The sequence below is a fragment of the Brachyistius frenatus genome, unplaced genomic scaffold, assembly GCF_029030835.1.
Source record: "Brachyistius frenatus isolate BFR_SWC_R1_liver_20210118 unplaced genomic scaffold, ASM2903083v1 Contig_258, whole genome shotgun sequence".
NCBI classification, from domain to species: Eukaryota; Metazoa; Chordata; class Actinopteri; family Embiotocidae; genus Brachyistius; species Brachyistius frenatus.
Genome location: NW_027210857.1, coordinates 406,158 through 432,375, shown reverse-complemented (window position 1 = coordinate 432,375; position 26,218 = coordinate 406,158). Strand labels below are relative to the sequence as shown.

The window sequence follows — 26,218 nt, the reverse complement described above, 5'->3', positions numbered from 1 at the left end:
CGTCGCCCCGCCTTCGACTCCGTCCTCCAGGGTGGTCGACGCCCCTCTTCCAGCTCCTGCTGCTTCCAGCGTGGTCGTCGCCACGCCTCTGGCTCCGTCCTCCAGGGTGGTCGACGCCCCGCCCCCTCCTCCGTCCTCCGGCGCGGTCGTCGCCACACCACCGGCCCCTGCTGCCTCCGGCATGGTCGTCGCCATGCCTCCGGCTCCGTCCTCCAGGGTGGTCGACGCCACGCCACCGGCCCCTGCTGCCTCCAGGGTGGTCGACGCCCCGCCCCCTCCTCCATCCTCCTGTGCGGTCGTCGCCACGCCACCGGCCCCTGCTGCCTCCGGCGCGGTCGACGCCCCGCCTCCGGCTCCATCCTCCTGCACGGTCGTCGCCACGCCCCCGTCTCCGTCCTCCGGCGCAGTCGCCGCCCCGTCTCCGGCCTCCAGCGAGGTCGGCGCCCCGCCTCCAGCCTCCGGCGAGGTCATGCCTCCCGCTCTGGCCTCCAGCGCAGTCACCGCTCCGTCTCCGGCCTCCGGCGAGGTCGGTGCCACGCCTCCTGCTCCGTCCTCCAGGGATGTCGTCGCTCCGTCTCCGGCCTCCGGCGAGGTCGGCGCCACGCCTCCGGCCCCGTCCTCCGGCGAGGTCGTGCCTCCGGCTCCGGCCTCAGGCGCGGCCGCCCCGCCTCCTGCTCCGTCCACCTGTTCGGTCATCCCTCCGGCGCGGTCGCCGCCCGCCTCCGGCTCCGTCCTCCATCGCGGTCGAAGCCCTGCCTCGTCGTCGTCCTCCGGAGAGATCCCCCGAGCCCGTCCTGCTCCGTGGGCGTCCTCCGGAGAGGTCCCCCGAGCCCGTCCTGCCCCGTGGCCGTCCTCCGGAGAGATCCCCTGAACCTGTCCTGCCCCGTGGCCGTCCTCCGGAGCGGTCACCCCAGGCCTCCCTGCCCCGGGGCCTTCTTCCGTCCACCTAGGTTCCCTGTCTTGTGTTAGTTGTGGTCCTCCGTCCCCCCCTCCTCCCGTCCGGTCCAGTTTTGGTCGCCGAGAGGCTCCCTTTGAGGGGGGGGTACTGTCAGGAGTTCAGTTTTTTCCTCCGTTTTGCCCCCGATCACCTCTCCTCCTGTGTCCCCTGTCTTTGTCTGTGGCCACGCCCCTCACCTCCGTGGCCACGCCCCTCACCGGTCCCAGCAGATGCAGCCACTCACCCCTGATCACCACCTGCAGGTGTGCTGCATCTCCCTGATCACCTCCCCAGACTATATGTACCCTGCCCCTGCACAACTCTGGTTGTCGGTTCATTTTTTGTTAGCCACCCGTCCGTCTTCCGTCTGCTCCCCGTCCGTCTTCTGTCTGCTCCCCGTCAGCTCCCTGTCAGTCCTGTTCCCGTTCCTCCGGCCTCTGTGTCTCCTGCGGATATCCCGGTCAAAATCACCAGTCGGTGGAGTTGCCCTCCCGGCTCGGAGGATTGTTGACGCCGTCCCTTCCGCTGGTCTGCCGGCTGCCCTGTTACCCGTGTCCCCCTGGAGCTGTCGGTTGAGTTGCCCTCCCGACTGGACGTAAGTGGACACGAGAGGTGCCACCTTTTGGTTTGTAGTTTTTTGTTTGTTTTTTGGGACAATAAAGACCGTATTTTTGGAAAAAATACCTCGAGTCTGTGTGCTTGCATTTGGGTCCTGGAAAAATACACCCACCTCATAACAACTACAGACTGGATATAAATCTACAGACTGAATATAAAACACAGAATGGATATAAAACACAGACTGGATAGAAAACACAGACTGGATAGAAAACTACTGACTGGATATAAAACACAGACTGGATCTAAAACCACAGACTGGATATAAACTACAGACTGGATCTAAAACACCACACTGGAATATAAAACTACAGACTGGATATAAAACTACAGACTGGATCTAAAACACAGACTGGATATAAAACTACAGAATGGATTTAAAACTACAGACTTGATATAAAAGAGGTCGTAGCTTCAGGTCTGTAAAATGGTTCCGATCCAGAAGTGTCTTCAGCTGCAATACCAGCGAGTGCCACTAGAGGTCGGCTCCAAAAAGCCTCCGGCTCCATAGACTCCCATTCAACTTCTCTCATCAAATCCAAAGTGAATAAAATGTGTCCATCAGTTATCTCGGTGTTGTTAGCTAAAGTCACTCCTTCTTCTTAGTTTTCTGGAGGTCCATCTGAAAATAATCCCTCATTCATTAGAAAAGAAGATTCAAGAAGACCTGTTTTTGGGGGCGTGTCTGTTTGATTGACAGGCCTGTGGTGCAGTCAGGTTACAGCTATCGGTGGGCGGGACATAGTATCGTCAGGTTTCCCATCAGATCTGTCAGATCCACCGCTAGCTCTTCTCAGTCTGCAAAATTGACATGACATTAAAATGTTATTGTATTCTGTGGACTCCTGTCTGGAGAATAAGACACTTTAAATACAAATAAAATTCAGTTATACAGAAAATAATGATGATAATGTTAAGAATTAGGATACCACCCAGCTCAGTACTTTAAGTATACTGTACAACACACAGTTTATTGAAACAACATTGTCCCACCAGCACCAGCTGGTCCTGTGTTGCACGTCCAGCAGACCTTCTTCTTTCTCCATGTGAGATGCACATTTCTTCTCTCCCCTCCTGACAGTTCGGTCCCGCCTCTGAGCTGTGACGGAGCTTTACATCACGTGAAAGCTGTTTTTATTGGTGTTTCAAATTCTCCCACAGAGAAAGCGCCGTTTCCTCGTCCAGTCAGAGGAGTGTTTCCTCCACCTCTGTTCATCTCTCAGTGCACCTCCTTCCTTTTGGTTTCTCATCTCTGAAGAAGACTTAGTTTCCCCCCAGCCTCCTTCATGTCACTACAACACTGCCATGTTTTTTGCATGCTACTGTGCTCTGAGATCAGACATGCAGGTAAGGGAGAGAGTGTGTGTGTGTGTGTGTGTGTGTGTGTGTGTGTGTGTGTGTGTGTGTGTGTGTGCGAGATGGGGTCTTGCTGGTGGGAGCATGACTGTGGGACTCCACAGGTGAACAGAGGAGTTTATCGATTTATTTCTGTGCATGTGTGTTGTTATACAAGTCTTTTCTAAAACTGGGAGCTTCACTGCAGACATTCCCAGCGATCGTTCTTCTTTTAAGCTACTTTGTTTTTCAACCATGTGGATATGATAATGCTTTTTTGACCGTTTTATATTTAGGTTACAACAGTGATACTTTAAAGCCATGGAGCTGCGCTCTGTAAGCGCCTCCACCTCCAACCTCGGCTGCTACAGGAGTTAATGCAGTTTGTTAAGTCGGCTCAATGTAAGCTTTGATCGCTCACTACTGCAGGAGCTGCAGGGAATTATCTGTCAGGCTAACAACAACAGACTCCTGCAGCCGTGTGCAGCCAGCATGCAGACAAACATGCATGAGGTAAAGGTGTGTTTTAGTCGGTGTGTGTATCCATGACTCCCATCACTGATTATCCAGCCCTCAAGACGCCGTTGTAATTAATCTGGCTTGTGTCCTCTGGTCCTGTACAGCAATTAACCTGCAATTAGTTCATGATAAGTCTCACTTGGATTTTTAAAACTTAGAAAAACCTACTTATTGAACAAATGCAGGGCAAAAAACAAAGTATGGGAAACTTCAAGATTTCTAATCTCATCCAGGAGTAATTTACTGGTTGTATCACGTATCCACATGTTAAAGGAAGGAACCGCCGCATCTTTCCGAGACATGAGCAGTCGGTTTTTGCAGTGATGAGACAGTAAGAAAGGAATTGTTGTTCGGCACTTGTGAGTTTTGTTGATGCTGCAGACACTCCGAGAATAATTAATAACAGTTCTGGTTCCAGTGGTTTATTAATTACAGAGTACAAATGAACACTGTGAGAGGATGGATGTCTGTTTTATTGTTTTATGTTGTTTTAACAGAAATATAAAAACAAAATATTTATGTGGTTTGTTGGTTTGCAGCGCTGCTGACTCTCTTCTCTAGAAAGTAACTTCAGTAAGCTTCTTCCAAAAAGAAAAAAAAACTGATCTGTAAAGTTGCTATATCTAGTGACAAAGTTGCTATGGCAACACTGCAACCAATCAGAGACTGTGTTCCTGACCGGGCATGTGTGTGACTACTATAGATGGAAGATCAATATTGTGTTTTTATTCCATATCACACACACCGTATATACTCCTGTTACTGAAAAAATAAATAAGCTGTGGAGGAAGTAATGAGCTCAAACATGCGTCACATGACCGCGGTCACGTGACGATGATCAAAATGACCTTGTGACCGCGGTCACGCCAAAATATCCCACCTTACCCACTTCTACCATTATGTCCTATGATAGTGTATTATGAGCGCGTGTTCATAAAGCATTTCAGAAATCTCCCGTAGGAATCACACCGAAAATTAACCGAAGAATAAAACACTCACATTTTATAGTAAAGCATGAACACAGTCAAACTGGGAGAAAAAGGTGACATTAACGTTTTCAGACTCTTCAGGAAGCTTCTGTTTATAGAGAAAACACTTTGGTATCTAATTTAAGATAAATCTATGACAAAATTATTCAAAGCTTCTGTCTCATATTTATTACTAATTCACACTTGTTGCATCAGTGAAAGGTATGTAATCAGAATAAAAAAATAAATAAAAGTATTAACCAATTAAAATAGTTGCTCAAGTCGTCCATCTCATCTCATTTCATATTTTTGCTGATTCTCGTTCAGCTTGTATGAAATATGGATGATGGGAGTGGACAGTATGAACATGTGCAGCAACAAGGACGACAGCAGGACGTCTGGTTAGTTCATATTATGCTCATTAACATAACGCTAGATTTAGTCTTTAATCACAAGCTTTACAGTTAGTAAAATAGTTCCGAGACATGTCCCTGTTAATAAAAGTAAAAGTTCTCATATCTGCCTGAACTGTCCGTCTGTCTGCAGCCGACTGATCCGAGGGTTCAGATCCACGGCGACCCGTCACTCAGGGTCAACCGCTCTGGACACAAATCATCATTTGGAACATGAAGTTAATTCATGGACCAGTAAAATGAGGATGAGGACAGCGCTTGAACATTTTTTATTCCTATTTAGTGGCAGATGTGCAGACTGAAGTTTTGTTCCTGTACTGACCTCGTCCTCATCAGACTGATGTGAATGTTGGTTCTGGTTTAGTCCACAGGAGGCTCCTGGTCAGGACGTAGTTCACTTGACTAATGCAGGCGGTAACGTGAGAGTCTCTTTCTCAGTGTTGCTGTGAATGTCTTCAGATGCACCAAACTTTCTGAGAAACAGGATGATTGACACCTAATGCCTCTGATTTAACTGAGCATGTGCAGGTTGGAGCTGCGAGGACAGGTGTGCTGCAGAGAGGAGCGCTGCATGACTCAACGTCCTCCTGACGAGTAGGTCCAACGCTTCTTCACACTCAGACTAATGAGCAGAGCTGCAACAGGACGACAACAACACTCAGCTATGGAAGGAAATGACAACTCTAAGATGACTTTTACTTTGGCACCAGTTGGACGTACCGGGCCCTGACACATATACAAAGATAGAGTACTGGTGGGTTCACCTCATAGTAGGACTGCAGAATCACAATCTTTTTCAATGTACATTTTTATCGCTTTCATTTACCAGATATAGAAGACAACTAAAAAAAATCAGATGGTGCCTGATGCAGAAAATATTCTAGTTAAATCTTAATATTATAAATATTGAGATTCATCAAGCAAATCTGGTAAATTTCAGATCAGTTGTATCAATGAAGGGCTTCTGCTGAGAGAAATAAAACGCTGAGGACTCAAAATGTAAAAAAAAACAACCTTCAGATGATTTATCGTCCAGCTCCCTCATACAGAAATGCATAAGATCAACCTTATAGGTTTTTTGTTTGTTAGCTCCACCTCTTGTTTTAAGCTCCACCTCCTTCAGATCCTCTAACTTTGTCTGCATGCTGCAGCACAAAGTAGGAAATAACAATGAACACAAAATGGACAAAAAAGAAGCCGTTTAACAACGTTTACCTGCGATAAAAGAACCGAAATCAAGGAAACATGATTAATTGATGGGATATGAAGCTGTGCAGAGGAAGAACAAATCAGCGCACATGTGACAGACACCTGTTCAGTGGAACATGCAGGTAACTACACCCAGCTGCTGAGGGCTTCTGTGGCCACTCCCACTTTCCCATCTGAACTCTCCGGTGAGCTAAATCTGACAAAGTTTGATCTCAGCCTGACGGGCGTTCAGAGGGACATACATATCAAAATACATCTGCTTTGGTGCATCTGTGGAACTGATCATTTTATAACCCTCATGAGGTTAGATTAACACCTGAGTGGCTGCAGCTCCTTCCAGTACGAAGCCCTGAAGTTCTTGTGAGACTCTGCTTTGTGTTGTGGTCTTGAACTAATGTAGTCTGTAACGGCCATCACCAGCTGGAACAGACACGCGGCCTCTTGTTGTGTTCATGCTCTAAGTTGAGGATCTGACAGAAATGTGAGCACATGCTCCCTGAGCTCCGGTGTCGAGGCCTTCCTGCTCCTCTCCACCGATAAGCTGCTGAACGTCTGGAAGCTGCTCAACCTTTTTACTCCGATGAAAGTACAACCGACTTCAAACAGAGACTGAGCTCTCGACAGACTTTCAAACACCAGAGAATCAAGTTGTTTCTCTTCGGAGAGGTTTAGCGTTGCGGTCGGGAGGATGAGTGCTGTGTTTATTTCAGCTGCAGGGCTCACCGTCAGCACGCTGATGCAAAGACCCTCGTCAAGTAACGTTCAAGCAGCGCAGCCAACGTCTCACTAATATGAGGGGAATTATCGCTCACTACAGTACACATGTCAGAGTTCCTGCAGGCCGTCATGTAACTCATAAATACTGTATGATACACGCAGACTGCTGCTTCATGAGTCGCTCGTGTCTTTTTTTGTATGTTAGAAATGTTGAGGAAAGAAACGCTGCAGCATTTTAATACAAACTGTGTGAAGAGAACATTTATTGCTAGCGTCTCTGTTGGGATTTGTAAATACGCTGAAGCTATTTGCAAAGTGTTTACTGATAACTGTTATGAATTTAGACTGAAACATGAAGCTGTTGGATGAGACTGAAACATGAAGCTGTTGGATGAGACTGAAACATGAAGCTGTTGGATGAGACTGAAACATGAAGCTGTTGGATGAGACTGAAACATGAAGCTGTTGGATGAGACTGAAACATGAAGCTGTTGGATGAGACTGAAACATGAAGCTGGTGGATGAGACTGAAACATGAAGCTGGTGGATGAGACTGAAACATGAAGCTGTTGGATGAGACTGAAACATGAAGCTGTTGGATGAGACTGAAACATGAAGCTGGTGGATGAGACTGAAACATGAAGCTGTTGGATGAGACTGAAACATGAAGCTGTTGGATGAGACTGAAACATGAAGCTGAAGACATGAAGCTGGGATGAGACTGAAACATGAAGCTGTTGGATGAGACTGAAACATGAAGCTGTTGGATGAGACTGAAACATGAAGCTGTTGGATGAGACTGAAACATGAAGCTGGTGGATGAGACTGAAACATGAGACTGAAACATGAAGCTGGGATGAGACTGAAACATGAAGCTGAAGTGGATGAGATAGAAACATGAAGCTGTTGGATGAGACTGAAACATGAAGCTGTTGGATGAGACTGAAACATGAAACTGTTGAATGAGACTGAAACATGAAAGCTGTTGGATGAGACTGAAACATGAAGCTGTTGGATGAGACTGAAACATGAAGCTGTTGGATGAGACTGAAACATGAAGCTGGTGGATGAGACTGAAACATGAATCTGTTGGATGAGACTGAAACATGAAGCAGTTGGATTACACTGAAACATGAAACTGTTGGATGAGACTGAAACATGAAGCTGTTGGATGAGACTGAAACATGAAGCTGTTGGATGAGACTGAAACATGAAGCTGTTGGATGAGACTGAAACATGAAGCTGGATGAGATGAGACTGAAACATGAAGCTGGTGGATGAGACTGTGAAGTGGATGAGACTGAAACATGAAACTGCTGTTGGATGAGACTGAAACATGAAGCTGTTGGATGAGACTGAAACATGAATGCTGAAGCTGGTGGATGTGGATGAGACTGAAACATGAAGCTGTTGGATGAGACTGAAACATGAAGCTGGTGGAGCTGGTGGATGAGACTGAAACATGATGAGACTGAAACATGAAGCTGTTGGATGAGACTGAAACATGAAGCTGTTGGATGAGACTGAAACATGAAGCTGGTGGATGAGACTGAAACATGAAGCTGTTGGATGAGACTGAAACATGAAGCTGTTGGATGAGACTGAAACATGAAGCTGGTGGATGAGACTGAAACATGAAGCTGTTGGATGAGACTGAAACATGAAGCTGTTGGATGAGACTGAAACATGAAGCTGAGAGACTGAAACATGAAGCTGGTGGATGAGACTGAAACATGAAACTGTTGGATGAGACTGAAACATGAAGCTGTTGGATGATACTGAAACATGAAGCTGTGGATGGATGAGATGAGACTGAAACATGAATGAGACTGAAACATGAAACTGTTGGATGAGACTGAAACATGAAACTGTTGGATGATACTGAAACATGAAGCTATTGGATGAGACTGAAAAATGATGCTGGTGGATGATACTGAAACATGAAGCAGTTGGATGACACTGAAACGTGAGTCTGGTGGAAACATGAAGCTGCTGGATAAGACTGAAACATGAAGATTTTGGATGAGACTGAAAAATGAGGCTGAGACTGGATGATGACTGAAACATGAAGCTGTTGGATGAGACTGAAACATGAAGCTGTTGGATGAGACTGAAACATGAAGCTGTTGGATGAGACTGAAACATGAAGCTGTTGGATGAGACTGAAACATGAAGCTGTTGGATGAGACTGAAACATGAAGCTGGTGGATGAGACTGAAACATGAAGCACTTGGATTACACTGAAACGTGAGGCTGGTGGAAACATGAAGCTGCTGGATAAGACTGAAACATGAAGATGTTGGATGAGACTGAAACATGAAGCTGAAACATGAAGCTGTTGGATGAGACTGAAACATGAAGCTGTTGGATGACACTGAAACATGAAGCTGCTGGATAAGACTGAAACATGAAGATGTTGGATGAGATCGAAACATGAGGGTGGTGGATGAGACTGAAACATGAAACTGTTGGATGATACTGAAACATGAAGCAATTGGATGAGACTGAAAAATGATGTTGTTGGATGATACTGAAACATGAAACTGTTGGATGACACTGAAACATGAAGATGTTGGATGAGACTGAAACATGAGGCTGGTGGATGAAACATGACTGAAACATGAAGCTGTTGGATGAGACTGGATGAAGCTGATGAGACTGAAACATGAAGCTGTTGGATGAGACTGAAACATGAAACTGTTGGATGAGACTGAAACATGAAGCTATTGGAAGAGACTGAAACATAGGGCTTGTGGATGAGACTAAAACATGAAGCTGTTGGACGACAATGAAACATGAAGCTGTTGGATGAGACTGAAACATGAAGCTGTTGGATGAGACTGAAACATGAAGCTGTTGGATGAGACTGAAACATGAAGCTGTTGGATGAGACTGAAACATGAAGCTGTTGGATGAGACTGAAACATGAAGCTGTTGGATGAGACTGAAAGATGAGACTGAAGCTGGATGAGACTGAAACATGAGACTGCTGAAGCTGGGATGAGACTGAAACATGAAACATGAAACATGAAGCTGGTGGATGAGACTGAAACATGAAGCTGTGGATGAGACTGAAACATGACTGAATGAGACTGAAACATGAAGCTGTTGGATGAGACTGAAACATGAAGCTGTTGGATGAGACTGAAACATGAAGCTGGTGGATGAGACTGAAACATGAAGCTGAAACATGGATGAGACTGAAACATGAAGCTGTTGGATGAGACTGAAACATGAGGCTGGTGGATGAGACTGAAACATGAATGCTGGTGGATGAGACTGAAACATGAAGCTGGTGGATGAGACTGAAACATGAAACTGAAGCTGGATGAGACTGAAACATGAAGCTGGTGGATGAAACATGAAGCTGGTGGATGAGACTGAAACATGAAGCTGGTGGATGAGACTGAAACATGAAGCTGTTGGATGAGACTGAAACATGAAGCTGTTGGATGAGACTGAAACATGAAGCTGGTGGATGAGACTGAAACATGAAGCTGGTGGATGAGACTGAAACATGAAGCTGTTGGATGAGACTGAAACATGAAGCTGGTGGATGAGATGAAGCTGTTGGATGAGACTACACACACACACACACACACACACACACACACACACACACACACACACACACACACACACACACACACACACACACACACACACACACACACACACACACATTGGCACAATGAGCAGTCCTGCCCTCAGAAAGCCAGCAGTAGTTTGAAGAGAGCTCTTCCCTGCTGGAGAGACAGCAGGCTTATTCTCAACTCGCACACTCACTCACTCACACACACACACACACACACACACACACACACACACACACACACACACACACACACACACACACACACACACACACACACACACACACACACACACACACACACACACACACACACACACACATACACACACAGAGCTTCATTCACAGACATGCAGGAGGAGCAGGAGAAGAGCGTGGAGGTAAGGAACGACTTCAGGGTAGCTCACAGTTCAGGATTTACAAGTGTTGCAGTATGTGAGTGAGAGGGAAGAACTCTGGCTGTACGTGGGCAGTGAGTGTGTGTGTGTGTGTGTGTGTGTGTGTGTGTGTGTGTGTGTGTGTGTGTGTGTGTGTGTGTGTGTGTGTGTGTGTGTGTGTGTGTGTGTGTGTGTGTGTGTGTGTGTGTGCGTGTGTGTGTTTGCTGCCAGCTCACCCTGCAGTCTGGGCTGGTGAAGAACTTGCGCTGTGTGTCAGAAAGCTGCAGTGAAGTGTGTTTTTCCCGGTGAAGCCCAGCAGCCTCCCTCTGCTCGCTGCTCTCCGTCGGCCTGACGTCTCACTGAGCTTCACATCTACAGCCTCTGAATCATTGATATATGTAAATCTCACCGGTGAGCTACTGCAGGTCCTTTTGTGCGCTACGATCTGCTTTATTGGTGATACCGATACCAGGAAATGATCGTCCACTGAACACACAAATCAGTTTGTTTACTTTAAATTAAACCAGTTGATTATCTGCTAAAGTCATTTTTGATTATTAACATGCTGTTACAGCTTCTCAAAGCTTCCTTTTTTTTCTACCACTGAGAATACTTGAGTGTTTTGGATTGTATGTGTGTTTTCAGGCACTAACAACCTGAGGTGGGATTTTCTCAGTTTTCTGACATGTTAACATTGAAGGAGTTGTTGTGGGAGGTTTTAAAATCTCGTCAGGTGTCAGGAGACTCAGACACAGATCACTGCAATCATTCTTTCCTTCCATACTGACCCTGAAGAGAAGTTTACCAATCAAATCTTCAGTGCTGTGTAAAAATATGTCACAAAGTTGATCTGAAGATCAATGCTTCAGCAGTCTGTTCGACAAATCTTCCAATGCTTCAGATTACATGTATTTCTTTGTGGACTATCTGCACCTGAGGAAGGAAAGACTGTCGGAGGAATATAACTTTGGAAGTCACGACATAATTAATTTAATACTGCTGGAACCTGATGAACTTCAGACGGGCTGTGAATTGTGTTTCTGGACAGGAGGAATGATTACAGCAAGTAAAACCTGTTTCTATCTTAATTTGAGCACCTGACCGTTTGGAAAATTCTTCTTTTAAGCTGAAACACCTTGTTTTTGTTGCGCTGTGTTTCTGCCAACAGAGCGACTGCAGATGGAAAGCAGGAGATATCAGAATGAGATCAGTGTTTTAGTTGAACACCAAAAGTGAAACCATTACCTCATGAAGGTTATTATTTGAGGTTTATGTGGAAGACTTCTCACAGTCTACACCGTCACCCTGCTTCAGTTGCACCTGGAACAACGTTGTACGTAAACACAGTTCACCAAAGTGATAGTTGAAGTTTCAGTTTATGGGAATTATTATTTCATAAGTGAATTTTCAGGTGAACTTAGCTGTTGTTTTATTTTTCCATGACACTTGTAGTGAATTGTTTAATAGGTAGGTAGGTAGGTAGGTATATACTTTATTAATCCCCGAGGGGAATTTTTTTTCGCCACAGCAGCATACATGCAGGAGCAATAATAGAAACAATAGAATAAAATAATAATAGAATAGAATAATATAATAGAAAAGCAATAAAATAAAAATATAAATATAAAATATAAAATGCACAGTACATACAGTATATATACAGTACATTAAATATCTATATATATTATATACAATAAACAAATAAACACAGTCAACATATATATATATATATATATATATATATATATATATATATATATATATATATATATATACATACGGTACAGTATATATCTATATATATAATATACATATAATATACAAGCAACCAAGAAACACAGTCAACAGTGTTTTTGTACTGTGATGGATTTTGCCAGAGGTGAGTTATTGTAAAGTCTTATGGCAGTGGGCAGGAATGATCTCCTGTATCTGGAATGATCTCCTGTATCAGGAATGATCTCCTGTATCAGGAATGATCTCCTGTATCTGGAATGATCTCCTGTATCTGGAATGATCTCCTGTATCTGGAATGATCTCCTGTATCAGGAATGATCTCCTGTATCTGGAATGATCTCCTGTATCTGGAATGATCTCCTGTATCAGGAATGATCTCCTGTATCAGGAATGATCTCCTGTATCAGGAATGATCTCCTGTATCTGTCCTTGTGACAGCGGAGCTGGAGGAATCTTTTAGAGAAAGTGCTCCGCTGTCCCTGCAGCAGGTGGTTGAGAGGGTGGACAGGATTATCCAAGATGGACAATAGTTTGATCAGCGTCCTCCTCTCCACTATCTAGTTTGTAGCCGATGATGGAGCCGGCCTTCTTAACCAGCTTGTTGAGTTTGTTGGTGTCACCGGCTCCAATGCTGCTCCCCCAGCAGACCCCAGCGAAGTACAAAGCACTGGCCACAACAGATGGTAGAACATCTCCAGCATCATGCTGCACACATTGAAGGATCGAAGTTTCCTCAGAAAAAAGAGTCGACTCATCACCTTCTTGTAGACAGCATTGATGTTGGTCTTCCATTTCAGTCTGTTGTCATGGAGACACCAGGTACTTGTACTCCTCCACCATGTCCACCTCCTCTCCCAGCACTCTCAGCGGTTGTGGAGCCGTCGCCTTCCTCCTGAAGTCGACCACCATCTCTCTGGTCTTGGCCACGTTCAGGAGGAGGTGATTTCTTCCCGCCCACTCCACAAAGTCCTCCACTACTGCCCTGTACTCGTCCTCCCGTCCATCCCTTATACATCCTACCATTGCAGAGTCATCAGAGAACTTCTGCAGATGTCTTGACTCTGAGTTGTTCTGGAAGTCAGTGGTGTATAAGGTGAACAGGAAGGAGACAGAACAGTTCCCTGAGGAGCTCCAGTACCACTGACCACCGTATCAGACAGCACACTGCCCAGACGGACAAACTGTGGTCTGCCTGTCAGGTAGTCATTGATCCAGGAGACGGTGGACGTGTCCACCCCCACCACCCGCAGCTTCTCACTCAGCAGCAGTGGTTGGATGGTGTTGAATGCACTGGAGAAATCAAAGAAAGTGATTCTCACAGAGTCACCGGTTCCATCCAGGTGAGACTGAGCTCGTTGCAGCAGGTAGATGATGGCGTCGTCCACTCCCACACGAGGCTGGTACACAAATTGCAGCGGGTCCAGAGAAGATTTCACCAGCGGCCTGAGGTGGGCCAAGACCAGCCTCTCCAGCACCTTCATCACATGAGATGTGAGGGCAACGTTTGTGCTTGTGGTTTTTAGCATTAATAACTTCCTCTTCTAATCTAATGATGTTTTAAAAGTGGCCTGTAGCCGTTTTGACTCTTTGGATGTTTCAGGTAACTGAAGTGGTTGACATATATGAGGTAATGACTCATTTTGCTCCGACGGTGTCGCTCTGCTTTTAACGTGGCATTTAACAAAGGTCAGTTCATTTTTATTTGAATTTCAGATCTTAGAAATTACCATTTTGAATCTCCTCTAGGCTCGACAGTGTGTTTTATTCTGGCTTCAGTCATGTTGTAGCAGCAGTTTGGTGTCTTCATATTCATCATTGTGAATGCTGCTCGGCCTTTTACTGTTGAATTAATTCGTCTTAAAGGTCCAGTGTGCAGGATTTATTTGCTGAATGGTAATATAATATTCATAACTAGGTTTTCGTGAGTGTATAATCATCTGAAACGGGGAGTTGTTGGGGTGTTCAGTAGGTTGCAGTCTGCAATGTCACCACTTGGTGCCACTAAACACTTCTCCTTTTATTAGCAGACAAGAAAACACTGCGTACTGATCTGTTTTCATCTTGAAAAATAATGTTCTCTGTTCTCAGCTGGAGTTGTGTAACGTGTTCCAAGGAACTGGTTGTGATACAAGAGGGAAAGCATGTTGACTGCAGTAGATTTGGTCCCATCGCCTCCCTTTGTGGGAGCCAATAAAGAGGCCTCCAGCCCATTCATGCTCTCTCATCTCTCTCTCCCGCTCGTCTTTGGCTCTCGTCAGAATGCAGCTATTGTTCGGAGGGGAAAGCCCCTCGGTTCTCTGGACTCCCTGTAGGGGAATTTAAGAGGTAGATTGTGGGAGAAAGAGAAAGGTAAGACTGAAGGGAGGCACAGAGAGCCGTTCCCCCAGACTCCTCTTTGGTTTTGTCTTTCCCTTCATTACCATAATCTTCTGTTGGTATTATAAGACATCCAACCAAGCCTCATTTCTAGTATTTTGGTTATTTCTTGACATGAAGTCATGTATCACCTATTACAGGAAGACTTTTGGTTGCTAGTAACATCAATATTTTTTTTTGTACAAACAGCCTTCAAAGCCCTCAAACAATATAACAATAATTCTGGTGATTATTTGTATTTGACAAAATTGTCAAGAAATCCCATGTGAAAACCAGCGGTGGACTGTAAACTAAACCCTGTTCCCCAAAAAGTTGGGACACTGTGTAAAATGTAAATAAAAACAGCACGCAGTGATTTACAAATCAGGTAAACTCATATTTAATGTACTTGATGTCAGCAACAGGTCTCTATAAAGTTGTTCCAGGATCATGTTCACCACTGAGCTGCATCAACTCTTCTTTTAACAACACTCTGGAAACATTTGGGAACTGAGGAGGCCAGTTTCTGGAGTTTTGAAAGTGAAATGTGGTCCCATTCTTGCCTAATATAAGATTTCAGCTGCTCAACAGTTCAGGGTCTCCTTTGTCGTATTTTTTATTTCATGATGCGCCAAACATTTTCAATGGGCGGCACAGTGGCACAGTGGTTACCATTGTCGCCTCACAGCAAAAAGGTTAGAATCCGGTCCTGGGCATTTCTGTGCGGAGTTTGCATGTTCTCCCTGTGCTTGCGTGAGTTCTCTCCGGGTTCTCCGGCTTCCTCCCAACACCCAAAAAACATGCACCTCAGGTTAGATGGCGCCGCGCTAATGGCAGCCTGTTGCAGCAGCTCCCCCCCGAGATGCTGCTGTAGCGAAAAAAATGTCCCCTCGGGGATTAATAAAGTACAAATAAATAAATGGGTGACAGATCTGCAAACTGGATGGTCCCTCTCCTCTTTAACCTGGAGGATGCAGCGTCCATGATTTCCAAACAGAATCTCAGATTGTGATCCATCAGACCTCAGGACAGTTTTCCACTTCACCTCAGTCCATCTTCAATGATCTCAGTCCAGAGAAGGCGGCGGACGATGGTTTTCACAAGTGTTCCTGAGCCCATGCAGTGATTTCCACTCCAGAATAGTATGTTTTTAATGCAGTGCTGCCTGATTGGTTTTCAGTCAGTCACTTTCAGTCAATATATCTGGGAAATATTTTAATTCACCTTGTGGTTTTGAGTCATCTTATTTTATGTAGGATAGCTGAACTTGGGCTGATAGAAATTTCATGTTTTACTGCATGTTTTATAAAGATTTCTGTGCACCAACATGTATTTGATATGGTTGCTTTATTGTTAAAAGTTACAAAGGATGAGGGCATGCTGGGAAATGGGAGGCGAGGAGCCCAAGCCAAATATATGCAGCGGGGCCATTATTTTTTCTGCTTCACCTTTCACCTTTGTAAAATGAAAGTGTTCATTTAATGAGGTTTAAAGGCAAATATATTCTGAGTGTTGAAAATATTAGTCGTCATTAAAGATGTGGTTTCTTCGTACACAGGACAGCATGTGTTTGATTAATGTGACAGTGTGAAGGAACATGGCTGCGCTCTGTTGATGCTCATCATACAGTGTTGATATTCCTCTTGAGTGGGCATATTTGTTATTGGATCATTAACCCAGTGTGGAGGACGTGCAGTGTGTAAACACCATCCATCAGCCACAGAGAGGCTTCGGTTTACAGTTTGGCTTCCACGTGCTGTCTGTCAGTGAGTCACGGGCTCTGTGGTGAAAACATATGAATAAATCACACACGTATACACACACTGCTGGGTTTGGGCTTTCTGTAGCGCTTGTGTTGTGTTTTTTAAAGACATACACTTGTTCTCTACTTCCCAGGTGTATCATGTGTATTAGAAAGTGTTCAGAGTAGTTGATAAAGTATTGATCAGAATCCTTCAGTGTTTTTGGTAATCAGATCCTCTGAAGCCTTTTATTTCTTATTGCTTAAAACATAGTTGAGATGTCCACCTGAAAACCACCTCAGAGATGCAGATTGAACTTCTGACCTCATAAAAGACGCCCCAGTCAGCAGTCCGACAGTAGCTGCTGAGGAAAGTGCAGACAGACAAAGTTGAATTGGAGGATGGACACTGAAATCTGCTGTGTTGAAGGGGAGATATTCTCTCCAGGAGTGTCCTGATTCCTCGTAGGCTCTTTCCAAGTCTTGTATCGATACTCAGAAGCAGGTGAACCTTCCGTGTTTGCAGTCATGCTGTTTGGCCCAGTTAAACCTGTGCAACATGTCTGGAGTTCCTGTGAAACACCAGCGTTCAAACACTGGCGGGTCAGACTCGTATTTTTTTTATGTGCATTTGTGCACATTTCTCTCAGATTTTGTTAATTTGATGAATTACTGTGATACAGTGGAAATGTTCCCCACAGGCTTCCTGGTTAATGAATCCTCACTGACCTCAGTCACTGTTTAATAATGGTGAGCTGTGAGAGTTTTCAGTTAGCCACTCCACACTCAGTTTCTCAGTGTTACAGTGCCATCTAGTGGTTCAGATTAGATAACACTGCATTCTGTTTGGGAAGCCGCCAGGGTTCTGATAGTGCAGCTGTGTTGTGTCGTCCTGGTCTCCTGGTGCTCAGGGACTCTCAGGTCTACTGATGGTCCCGTCCTCTGCAGGTGGACGACTGACCAACGACAGGCAGATAGAAGTGTGAAGCAGCTGCAGCAGAATGAAATGTTTTGTGTTTGAGACGCAGGTTTTTACAGCGCTGCATTTTAACTGCAGAGGATTTCATCAGTGTTCCACAGCAGAGACACTTAGTGAACTCATGCAGCCGACAGCACAGCACTAGTTAAACCTGCACACTCGATGTCAAGGCTTCAACGTGGTTTCATATTCATGTCAAACTATTGGAAGGATGACAAGAAATGCTGTGATGAGTCTGAATATATGATGCGAAATCAGCAGCTAATAAACACTGACATGTTTCTTTAAAGATGTAATTTATGGAAACAGATATTCCAGTCATCTGCTGCAGGAATCCACAGATTTTACTGTTACACCGAATTTCTATATGCACAGACCTTCTGATGTTCAGAGATTAAAGATGTAACGACCTGTGACATCGAGCAGTTTAAATCCAGAGCTGCAGCTTCTGGTTGCTTCTGTCAATCAGCAGCTACACGTCAGACATCAAAGCCTTTATCATTTTATTATACTCTTTTTAATTTTATGATAATTATATTAATGGAGCAACAATTCCCAACATGAGCACCATCATTACAGTGGCTTACTTTAGTGGTTATGAAATGATAAAATCAGGAATTGATTAACTTTCCAGAAAGAACTTGCTTTTTGAGTGTGAACCACTTGGAGCTGTTTGGCGGCAGCATCTCGCATCACTTTCAGGAACCATCTTTATGTTCTAGCTTCAGCCTCAAACTGTGGTTGTAACTGTTTGGTTCAGAGTATCATACCATCATTGCAGCTGATATAACAAATGCACCGTTATGTCTCGCAATAAGCAGGTAATGAACATCATGTTACAGAAGAGAGACGTCCTGCTGTAATATTTGTTGCTGCAGATTTTTCACAGTTTCCTTTTGGTGCATCTATATCAGCAAAAACATTAATGTGGGCATCACAGGAACTAGTAATGTGCTAGTGTTTCATTTTAAAATCCTTTATGGCATTAAAGAGACAGATGATGATCTAAGATGTCTCATTAAGGGCCAGTGTGTATGTTTTGTTTTTAAACTTTGAATCATTTAAAGTGACTCTAGTGAAGTTGTAATATATAGTGGTGTGAAAAAGTGTTTGCCTCCTTCCTGATTTCTTATTTTTTTGCATGTTTGTCACTTAAATGTTTCAGATCATCAAACAAATTTCAATATTAGTCAAAGATAACACAAGTAAACACAAAATGCAGTTTTTAAATGAAGGTTTTGATTATTAAAGGAGAAAAACAATCCAAACCCACATGGGCCTGTGTGAAAAAGTGTTTCCCCCTAAACCTAATAACTGGTTGGACCACCCTCAGCAGCAACAACTGCAATCAAGTGTTTGTGATAACTTGCAATGAGTCTTTTCCAGCTGTGGAGGAATGTTGGCCGACTCATCTTTACAGAGTTGTTGTTGTAATTCAGCCACATTGGAGGGTTTTCCAGCACCAACCTCCTTTTTAAGGTCATGCCACAGCATCTCAATAGGATTCAGGTCAGGACTTTGACGAGGCCACTCCAAAGTCTTCATTTTGTTTTTCTTCATCCATTCAGAGGTGGACTTGCTGGTGTGTTTTGGATCATTGTCCTGCTGCAGAACCCAAGTTGGCTTCAGCTTGAGGTCACGAACAGACGGCCGGACGTTCTCCTTCAGGATGTTTTGGTAGACGGTAGAATTCATGGTTCCATTTATCACAGCAAGTCTTCCAGGTCCTGAAGCAGTAAAACAGCCCCAGACCATCACACCACCACCACCACCATATTTTACTGTTGGTATGAGGTTCTTCTTCTGAAATGCGGTGTTACTTTTACGCCAGATGTAACGGGACACACACCTTCCAAAAAGTTCAACTTTGGTCTCGTCAGTCCACAGAGTATTTTCCCAAAAGTCTCGGGGATCATCAAGATGTTTTCTGGCAAAAATGAGACGAGCCTTCATGTTGTTTTTGCTCAGCGGTGGTTTTGGTCTTGGAACTCTGCCATGCAGCCATTTCTGCCGAGTCTCTTTCTTCTGGTGGAGTCATGAACACCGACCTTAACTCAGGCAAGTGAGGGAAAATACTCTGTGGACTGACGAGACCAAAGTTGAACTTTTTGGAAGGTGTGTGTTCCGTTACATCTGGCGTAAAAGTAACACCGCATTTCAGAAGAAGAACCTCATACCAACAGTAAAATATGGTGGTGGTGGTGGTGTGATGGTCTGGGGCTGTTTTACTGCTTCAGGACCTGGAAGACTTGCTGTGATAAATGGATCCATGAATTCTACCATCTACCAAAACATCCTGAAGGAGAACGTCCGGCCGTCTGTTCGTGACCTCAAGCTGAAGCCAACTTGGGTTCTGCAGCAGGACAATGATCCAAAACACACCAGCAAGTCCACCTCTGAATGGATGAAGGAAAACAAAATGAAGACTTTGGAGTGGCCTCGTCAAAGTCCTGACCTGAATCCTATTGAGATGCTGTGGCATGACCTTAAAAAGGAGGTTGGTGCTGGAAAACCCTCCAATGTGGCTGAATTACAACAACTCTGTAAAGATGAGTCGGCCAACATTCCTCCACAGCTGGAAAAGACTCATTGCAAGTTATCACAAACACTTGATTGCAGTTGTTGCTGCTGAGGGTGGTCCAACCAGTTATTAGGTTTAGGGGGCAAACACTTTTTCACACAGGACCATGTGGGTTTGGATTGTTTTTCTCCCTTCATAATAAAAACCTTCATTTAAAAACTGCATTTTGTGTTTACTTGTGTTATCTTTGACTAATATTTAAATTTGTTTGATGATCTGAAACATTTAAGTGACAAACATGCAAAAAAATAAGAAATCAGGAAGGAGGCAAACACTTTTTCATGCCACTGTATATAAAATATCTGAAGATGAGTGTTATCGGTCCCTTTACATCACACTCATGTAATCGTCCATCTACAGTCGAGTCTCTGTTAGAAGCAGAATATCTGTCAGCGCTGCCTCGTGGCAGAGACACTTGGTTCCACCCAGCTGGCTACATTTTGAAGGTATCAGTCTGCTGTGGTTTTATAATTTTCACCTGGTATGAACACATCAGCACTTCAGCACACCTCTCCTGTCTCCGCTGGGCGGCGTGTTCAACCTCAGCACCGCTGGGAGTCTGTCAGAGCGCTGCCTGGCTAATTTTAGTTGAGATTTGTGCTGGTGATGGGAGTAGAGAGTATTACGATAATTCATTCATATTTATTTAAACTATTTAAAGTAGGTAACTGAGCTCCGCTCCTCATATTGATATCCTGTATGTAGAAATGATCCGAGGTTATTTCTAAAGAGCAGTATTACAGAAACATGCTGACATTGTAGGATGACTCACATGAGTGACAGTGTTAAGCTGCAGTACGTGTGAACAGACCGGAGCATCTCTGATGGCTTCTCCCATTCAAACCTGCCGCGTCAGTCATTTCTAAAGCTCCCACCTCAGTTAGGACTCCTGCAGAGTTGACAGAGTAAATCTGAGCAGAAAATAGCCTGAAGTCACAGCTGAAGCCCCTTTTAAGCACAAGTGGTTATTTATAGTGTTTTCTCCTGTTTTTAGTGTGTTAAAATTGAGCAACTGCTTTTCAGCAAAGCAGTCAGTACATGAATGTTTGAACCACCCAGAGGATCTTATTCTGCCTGTAATTTGACACCGTGTACTTTTATTGGGTGAAGTGTGGTGTGATGTAGACGGACAGCAGAAGTGGGAAAGAGAGCAGCACAGCGACACGCAGTGAAGGTGAAGGAATCAAACTGGGTTTCACTGCTGACTGCCTGTCTTCCTACGTGGTATTGACCTTAATCACCTGGTCATCAAATGGGACTCCAACAGGAGGAAGTGCTGCTGCGCTGCAGGCAGCAGGACGGTGTCGGAATAAAATACTGTTCATGGTATCAAAGGAACATTTCAGCCTCACTGTTGGTGAAGTGTGTTTTTATAAAGAGTATTTTCTGGTCTTAAAAGGCCTTAAAGACCAGAAAATCTTTGATTGCAGTTTCCATTTTCTCTTTTAGTTGTGAATGTTTTTGTGTGTAATTGTTTGGCATAAACTAGAACAAAGAGGGTTGTGACGAGGTCTACAGGAGTCTACTCACTACTTTTAGTGAAGACCTGCTGCAGTTCCTCCAAAGCTCATTGTGGTGATAAAGCATCGAAACCTTGAACACTTCCTCTCTGTGTTTATAGCTTCACTCTATTCTGTCGCACTGCTGCCGTCTGTTCACGTGAAAAAACAGCCGTCTCTGAACTTTTTGATCCACCCTCGAATATTGCAAAGAATAACTGAATATTATGATGTTATAGTCATATTTTGCTAGAAATGTAGTGGAGTATTAAAAAAGTCTTGAAAGTCTTAAATGAAAGTTGATAAACTCTGCAGTAAGAGCTGCACACAATACTTCATCCCTTCATTGTTGGTTTGGTTCTGATATTAATCTCCAGACTTTCTCCTTTCAATGAACTGTTCGACCAGTGAATCATTTCTGATTATGAAACCCATTCTCACATTCATACATGTACTGCACATTAATGCAACACATTCCAGCTTCATACTAATATAAAGTAATAATAATATTAATACAATAAAATATAAACCCAAACATTCACTGAGCTATTTTTGTGCAGTGAAATATGTTCAAGTGGCCGAACAGAAAACTTGACAGTAAAAGTTGCTGATTGCAGTTTTGATTTGTGGGGTGAAACCTCGGCCTGCCGGGGGCGCTAGAGAGCATCGAGCCTGAGAGAGACTGCTCAGTAGACCTGCTGCTGCATGTACAGAGCTGCTTTAATATACTGCACATATTCATACTTTATTTAAAATAAAAACAGTGTCAGTGATTCTAAATGTGAAGGGAAGAGAGATGTCAGTTTATTTCATGAGGCAGTTAATCCTGACGAGACCAGAGGAGGAGGAGGATGGTGAGGATGATGAAGGCAGAGTGGAGAGAGAGAGAGCGAGAGCAGGAAGCAGAGTGTATGCTGAGGGTAGTATGAGTGTGTGTGTGTGTGTGTGTGTGTGTGTGTGTGTGTGTGTGTGTGTGTGTGTGTGTGTGTGTGTGTGTGTGTGTGTGTGTGTGTGTGTGTGTGTGTGTGTGTGTGTGTGTGTGTGTGTGTGTGTGTGTGTGTGAGCCTGCATGCAGATCCTCCCTCTCATGAAGCAGTGACACTGACGGTCCGGTCCGACTGCAGCTCATCTCGTCTCTGATTCCTCGGTCTGTAGCAGGAATGTCTCCCATAGTGAAGAGCCCAGATTGCACCCCGCTGCTCTGCCACTGCAAAGTTGCCTGCACCAACAACTCTTTGTCGTTGATGTTTGGATGTAAGGTAGGTTGTGGACCATTTCCTGCTCAGGTTCAGTTGTTTCATGGAGTGCAGTAGCAGAGATCTTTCTGTCAGTGACTCCTGAGTGTTGCTGTGTGATATCCAGTGATGAGGTATCGTAGAGGATGAGGATAACAGCCTGATGGGATTTTCTGTCCGGTGATAACTGAGATAACTTGAGTTTACATTTTTATTTCATGGTCAGTGCTGGAACAGTTTTGTTTTCCTCTCTGCACTCCTGGAAGCTGTGTTGATGCTCACTGAGGCTTAATGAGGGCATATTCATAGCTACTGTAGGACTTCTGCATCCTTGTTCTGTCACCCTTCATCTATCGCAGTGACGGGTCAGAGTTACTCCGCTGCCTGTAACCAACTACAATCAAAGTCAAGCGCCTTCCTCCTCCTCCTCCTCATCTTCCTCCTCCTCCTCCTCCTCCTTCTTCTCTGTCTTTGTCTGTGTCCAGGATGAAGGGTTACAGTTATAAAATGACTTAAATGGGTATTGGGTATCCTGTTAGAGTTGCTGCGGTGAGCTAACAGTGATGCATACAGCTGCTGCTGATAGTGTGACACTTCTTGATGTGTTTTACAATGATGTAAAAGTAGATGTCGGCTGACTGTGAGAGCGCATGTGTTAGTTTTAAGTTTTGTGTGAGGGGTGAAAACCTTTTTTCCCGGTTTGTGCCCCTGGTACTCCGCTGTGTTGCCAGTGGGGAACCTCTCTCCGCTCTGACCCGTGGAGGAGGGAAGGACTTTTCCGGTTAGTACATGATGATGTATTGTGTGGTTTTGTTTACACCAGCTCCTTTGCATGTTTGCCAATAAACAGAAGTCATCCTCAATCAGCTCGACTTGTATTTTCTTGTGTATTTCATACCTTGAACTGCAGAGGGCGCAGTTGCTTTTGCTATAATATGCCGTTTTTTGGGACCTTGTACTTCTCACAGATGGCAGCAGGGGGCGGCGACGAGATACGTTGAAGTCGTTGGTATTTTAGCTTTCCTTTAAAAGTTGCAGAAAATAATGAAATAGTTGCTGACAGAACAAACACTTGTTGTAAAATCGGATTTACAAATCTGACGCCAGCAACATGATTCCTCACCTGCACAGAATAAAGACAAGAACATACTGACAAAAAACTGCAAGAGAACCAAACAACACAGACAAAATCATTTTCTATCTTTCTCTTCTATTTTCCTGCAGCTACAGAAACAGCTAAAGCAGTTGGTAACTTCAGTTCAACCGAAGCTATATAATATAACTGGTATGTGTCTAGCTACGTCATGTAAACTCATCCTCTGTTGTCAGTCTGAGAAAATCCAGTCAATTTTCAAAATAAAACACCCATTTGCAAACGTCCGATCGTAAAACACATCCCTACATCACCGTTGACTGTCTTTCAATTTGGACAAGAAATGTGTTCTCGGCCTGCAACAGACACTCTGTGTGAAACAGTTACTCAATGAACAGGAGGATTCGTGTTTTAATGACTAAAACACAGCAGCTGTTTTAACTTTGTCTGCAGGCTGCAGCACAAAGTAGGAAATGACAACAATAAACTCATAAGAAAAGAAGCCGTTTAACAACGTTTACCTGAAAGCTCCTGGTGGGAGATGAAGCCGTGCAGAGGACTCAGTGGAATATGCACATAAGACAGTATGAACTAATTTGTGTTGGGAACTCTAAGTTAAAGACAGAAGGTTTTGTTTGTAGTTATGTTGAAGAGTACGGACTCACAGTTTTTAGGCGTGTTCAATGGCTAATGAGTCAAGGATGACTTACAGAGTGGGCGGGTGAGCGGCGGTGTGGCTGCTGTCAGGGTGGACAGAGGTGGTGAACTTTGTAAACTGAATAGAGCTGCACGTTATGATTAGAAATAATGGTGCTGTCTTTTGTCAGAGCTTTCCAACCAGCTGTGGAGGATGAAGCAGGAAACCGTTTCAATCTTCAAACATTTGCATCGGGTCTTTCATGGGACCTGTTGTGCTCACTTTCGTATTTTCTGGGACTCCACCAGAGCAGCTTTACATGAATCACAGTTATGAAAAAAAAGAAAAGCAAAATAGTCCTTGTTTATGTTAAACTGCAGCTCCTCAGTTCCTCCTCTGAAGGAAGCTGTTTTATCTACCGTCTCTTTAAGCCCTCTATCTTCTTCCAGGAAGCTGCAGAGCAGCGCCACCCTGTGTTTGTGATCCTCGTGTTGGTGTCAAGGCCCTGAAACGACACCATAAACCTTCTAACTACCATCATTTAAAGTAAAAATGGGATTGGAAATGGCAACTTTTCTCTGTTTGGTAAATATTTCACACATGACTTTCTTACGGTGTGACATCACGGTGGATTTAGCTGTTTAATAACAATCCATACTTATAATATTTTCTATGAATGCCCATGTTTGTAGGTGTAAGTGCAGGAAAGCCACTAATGTCAACGTTAAGAGCACTTTATCACCACAGCGATCTCAAAGCACTTTCACAGTTCACCTCCCAATTCTGAGTCTTGCCCAAGGACACTTTAGCAGGTGCACGAGGGGCCAGACATCAAACCGCCAACCTCGTGATTAGAAGGCAACCTGCTTTACCAACTGAGCCACAGTCTCTTAAAACGTTATTCTGCTCTGATTAAAAAAAACAGTGAGTTTTAGTGTCACTGTGAAAATGTTCGACACCAGTGGCACCAACGTGAGGAGTGACTCTGTCCCGGGGGGTTCTGTGGATCATGACTATCTGGAGGACAGTATTATTTTCAGTTTGCTGCATATATGTTTTTTACATATTAAATCAATCAAAGCAACTTGCAACTGAGTGGTAAATATTGACATTAAATGAATTTGTAAGTGCAGAGAGTTGAATTTTCTGATCAGATTCAATTTAAATTTGATTGTTTCAAGTTTATTGAAATTCAGTTTCAAATTAATAAATTCAATTTCAAATTATGCTTTTCAGATTCAGTTTCTCAATACAGTTATTCAAGTTAAATACTACAAATTGAAGCAATGTGTTTCAAATTCAGATTTCTAACTACATTTCTGTAAAATGGTTCTGATCCAGAAGTGTCTTCAGCTGCAATACCAGCGAGTGCCACTAGAGGTCGGCTCCAAAAAGCCTCCGGCTCCATAGACTCCCATTCAACTTCTCTCATCAAATCCAAAGTGAATAAAATGTGTCCATCAGTTATCTCGGTGTTGTTAGCTAAAGTCACTCCTTCTTCTTAGTTTTCTGGAGGTCCATCTGAAAATAATCCCTCATTCATTAGAAAAGAAGATTCAAGAAGACCTGTTTTTGGGGGCGTGTCTGTTTGATTGACAGGCCTGTGGTGCAGTCAGGTTACAGCTATCGGTGGGCGGGACGTAGTATCTTCAGGTTTCCGATCAGATCGGTCAGATCCA

The 26,218-nt window shown here is 44.1% G+C and overlaps 1 protein-coding gene across 14 annotated transcripts in view; it reads left to right on the top strand.

Moving 5' to 3' along the window:
- dlg2 (discs, large homolog 2 (Drosophila)) overlaps nt 1-26,218 on the top strand; it is a 183,101-nt gene that overhangs the window by 29,474 nt on the left and 127,409 nt on the right. The window contains exon 1 of one of the 14 annotated variants that reach the window (XM_069721145.1): nt 2,882-2,902. The exons of 12 other annotated variants lie outside the window; for them this stretch is intronic. In XM_069721145.1, coding sequence (XP_069577246.1) covers nt 2,897-2,902 — 6 coding nt within the window. In that variant the 5' untranslated portion in view covers nt 2,882-2,896. Of the gene's footprint in view, nt 1-2,881; nt 2,903-10,484; nt 10,689-26,218 lie in introns of those variants that run through there. One more of the 14 variants, XM_069721147.1, reaches the window with a different exon arrangement.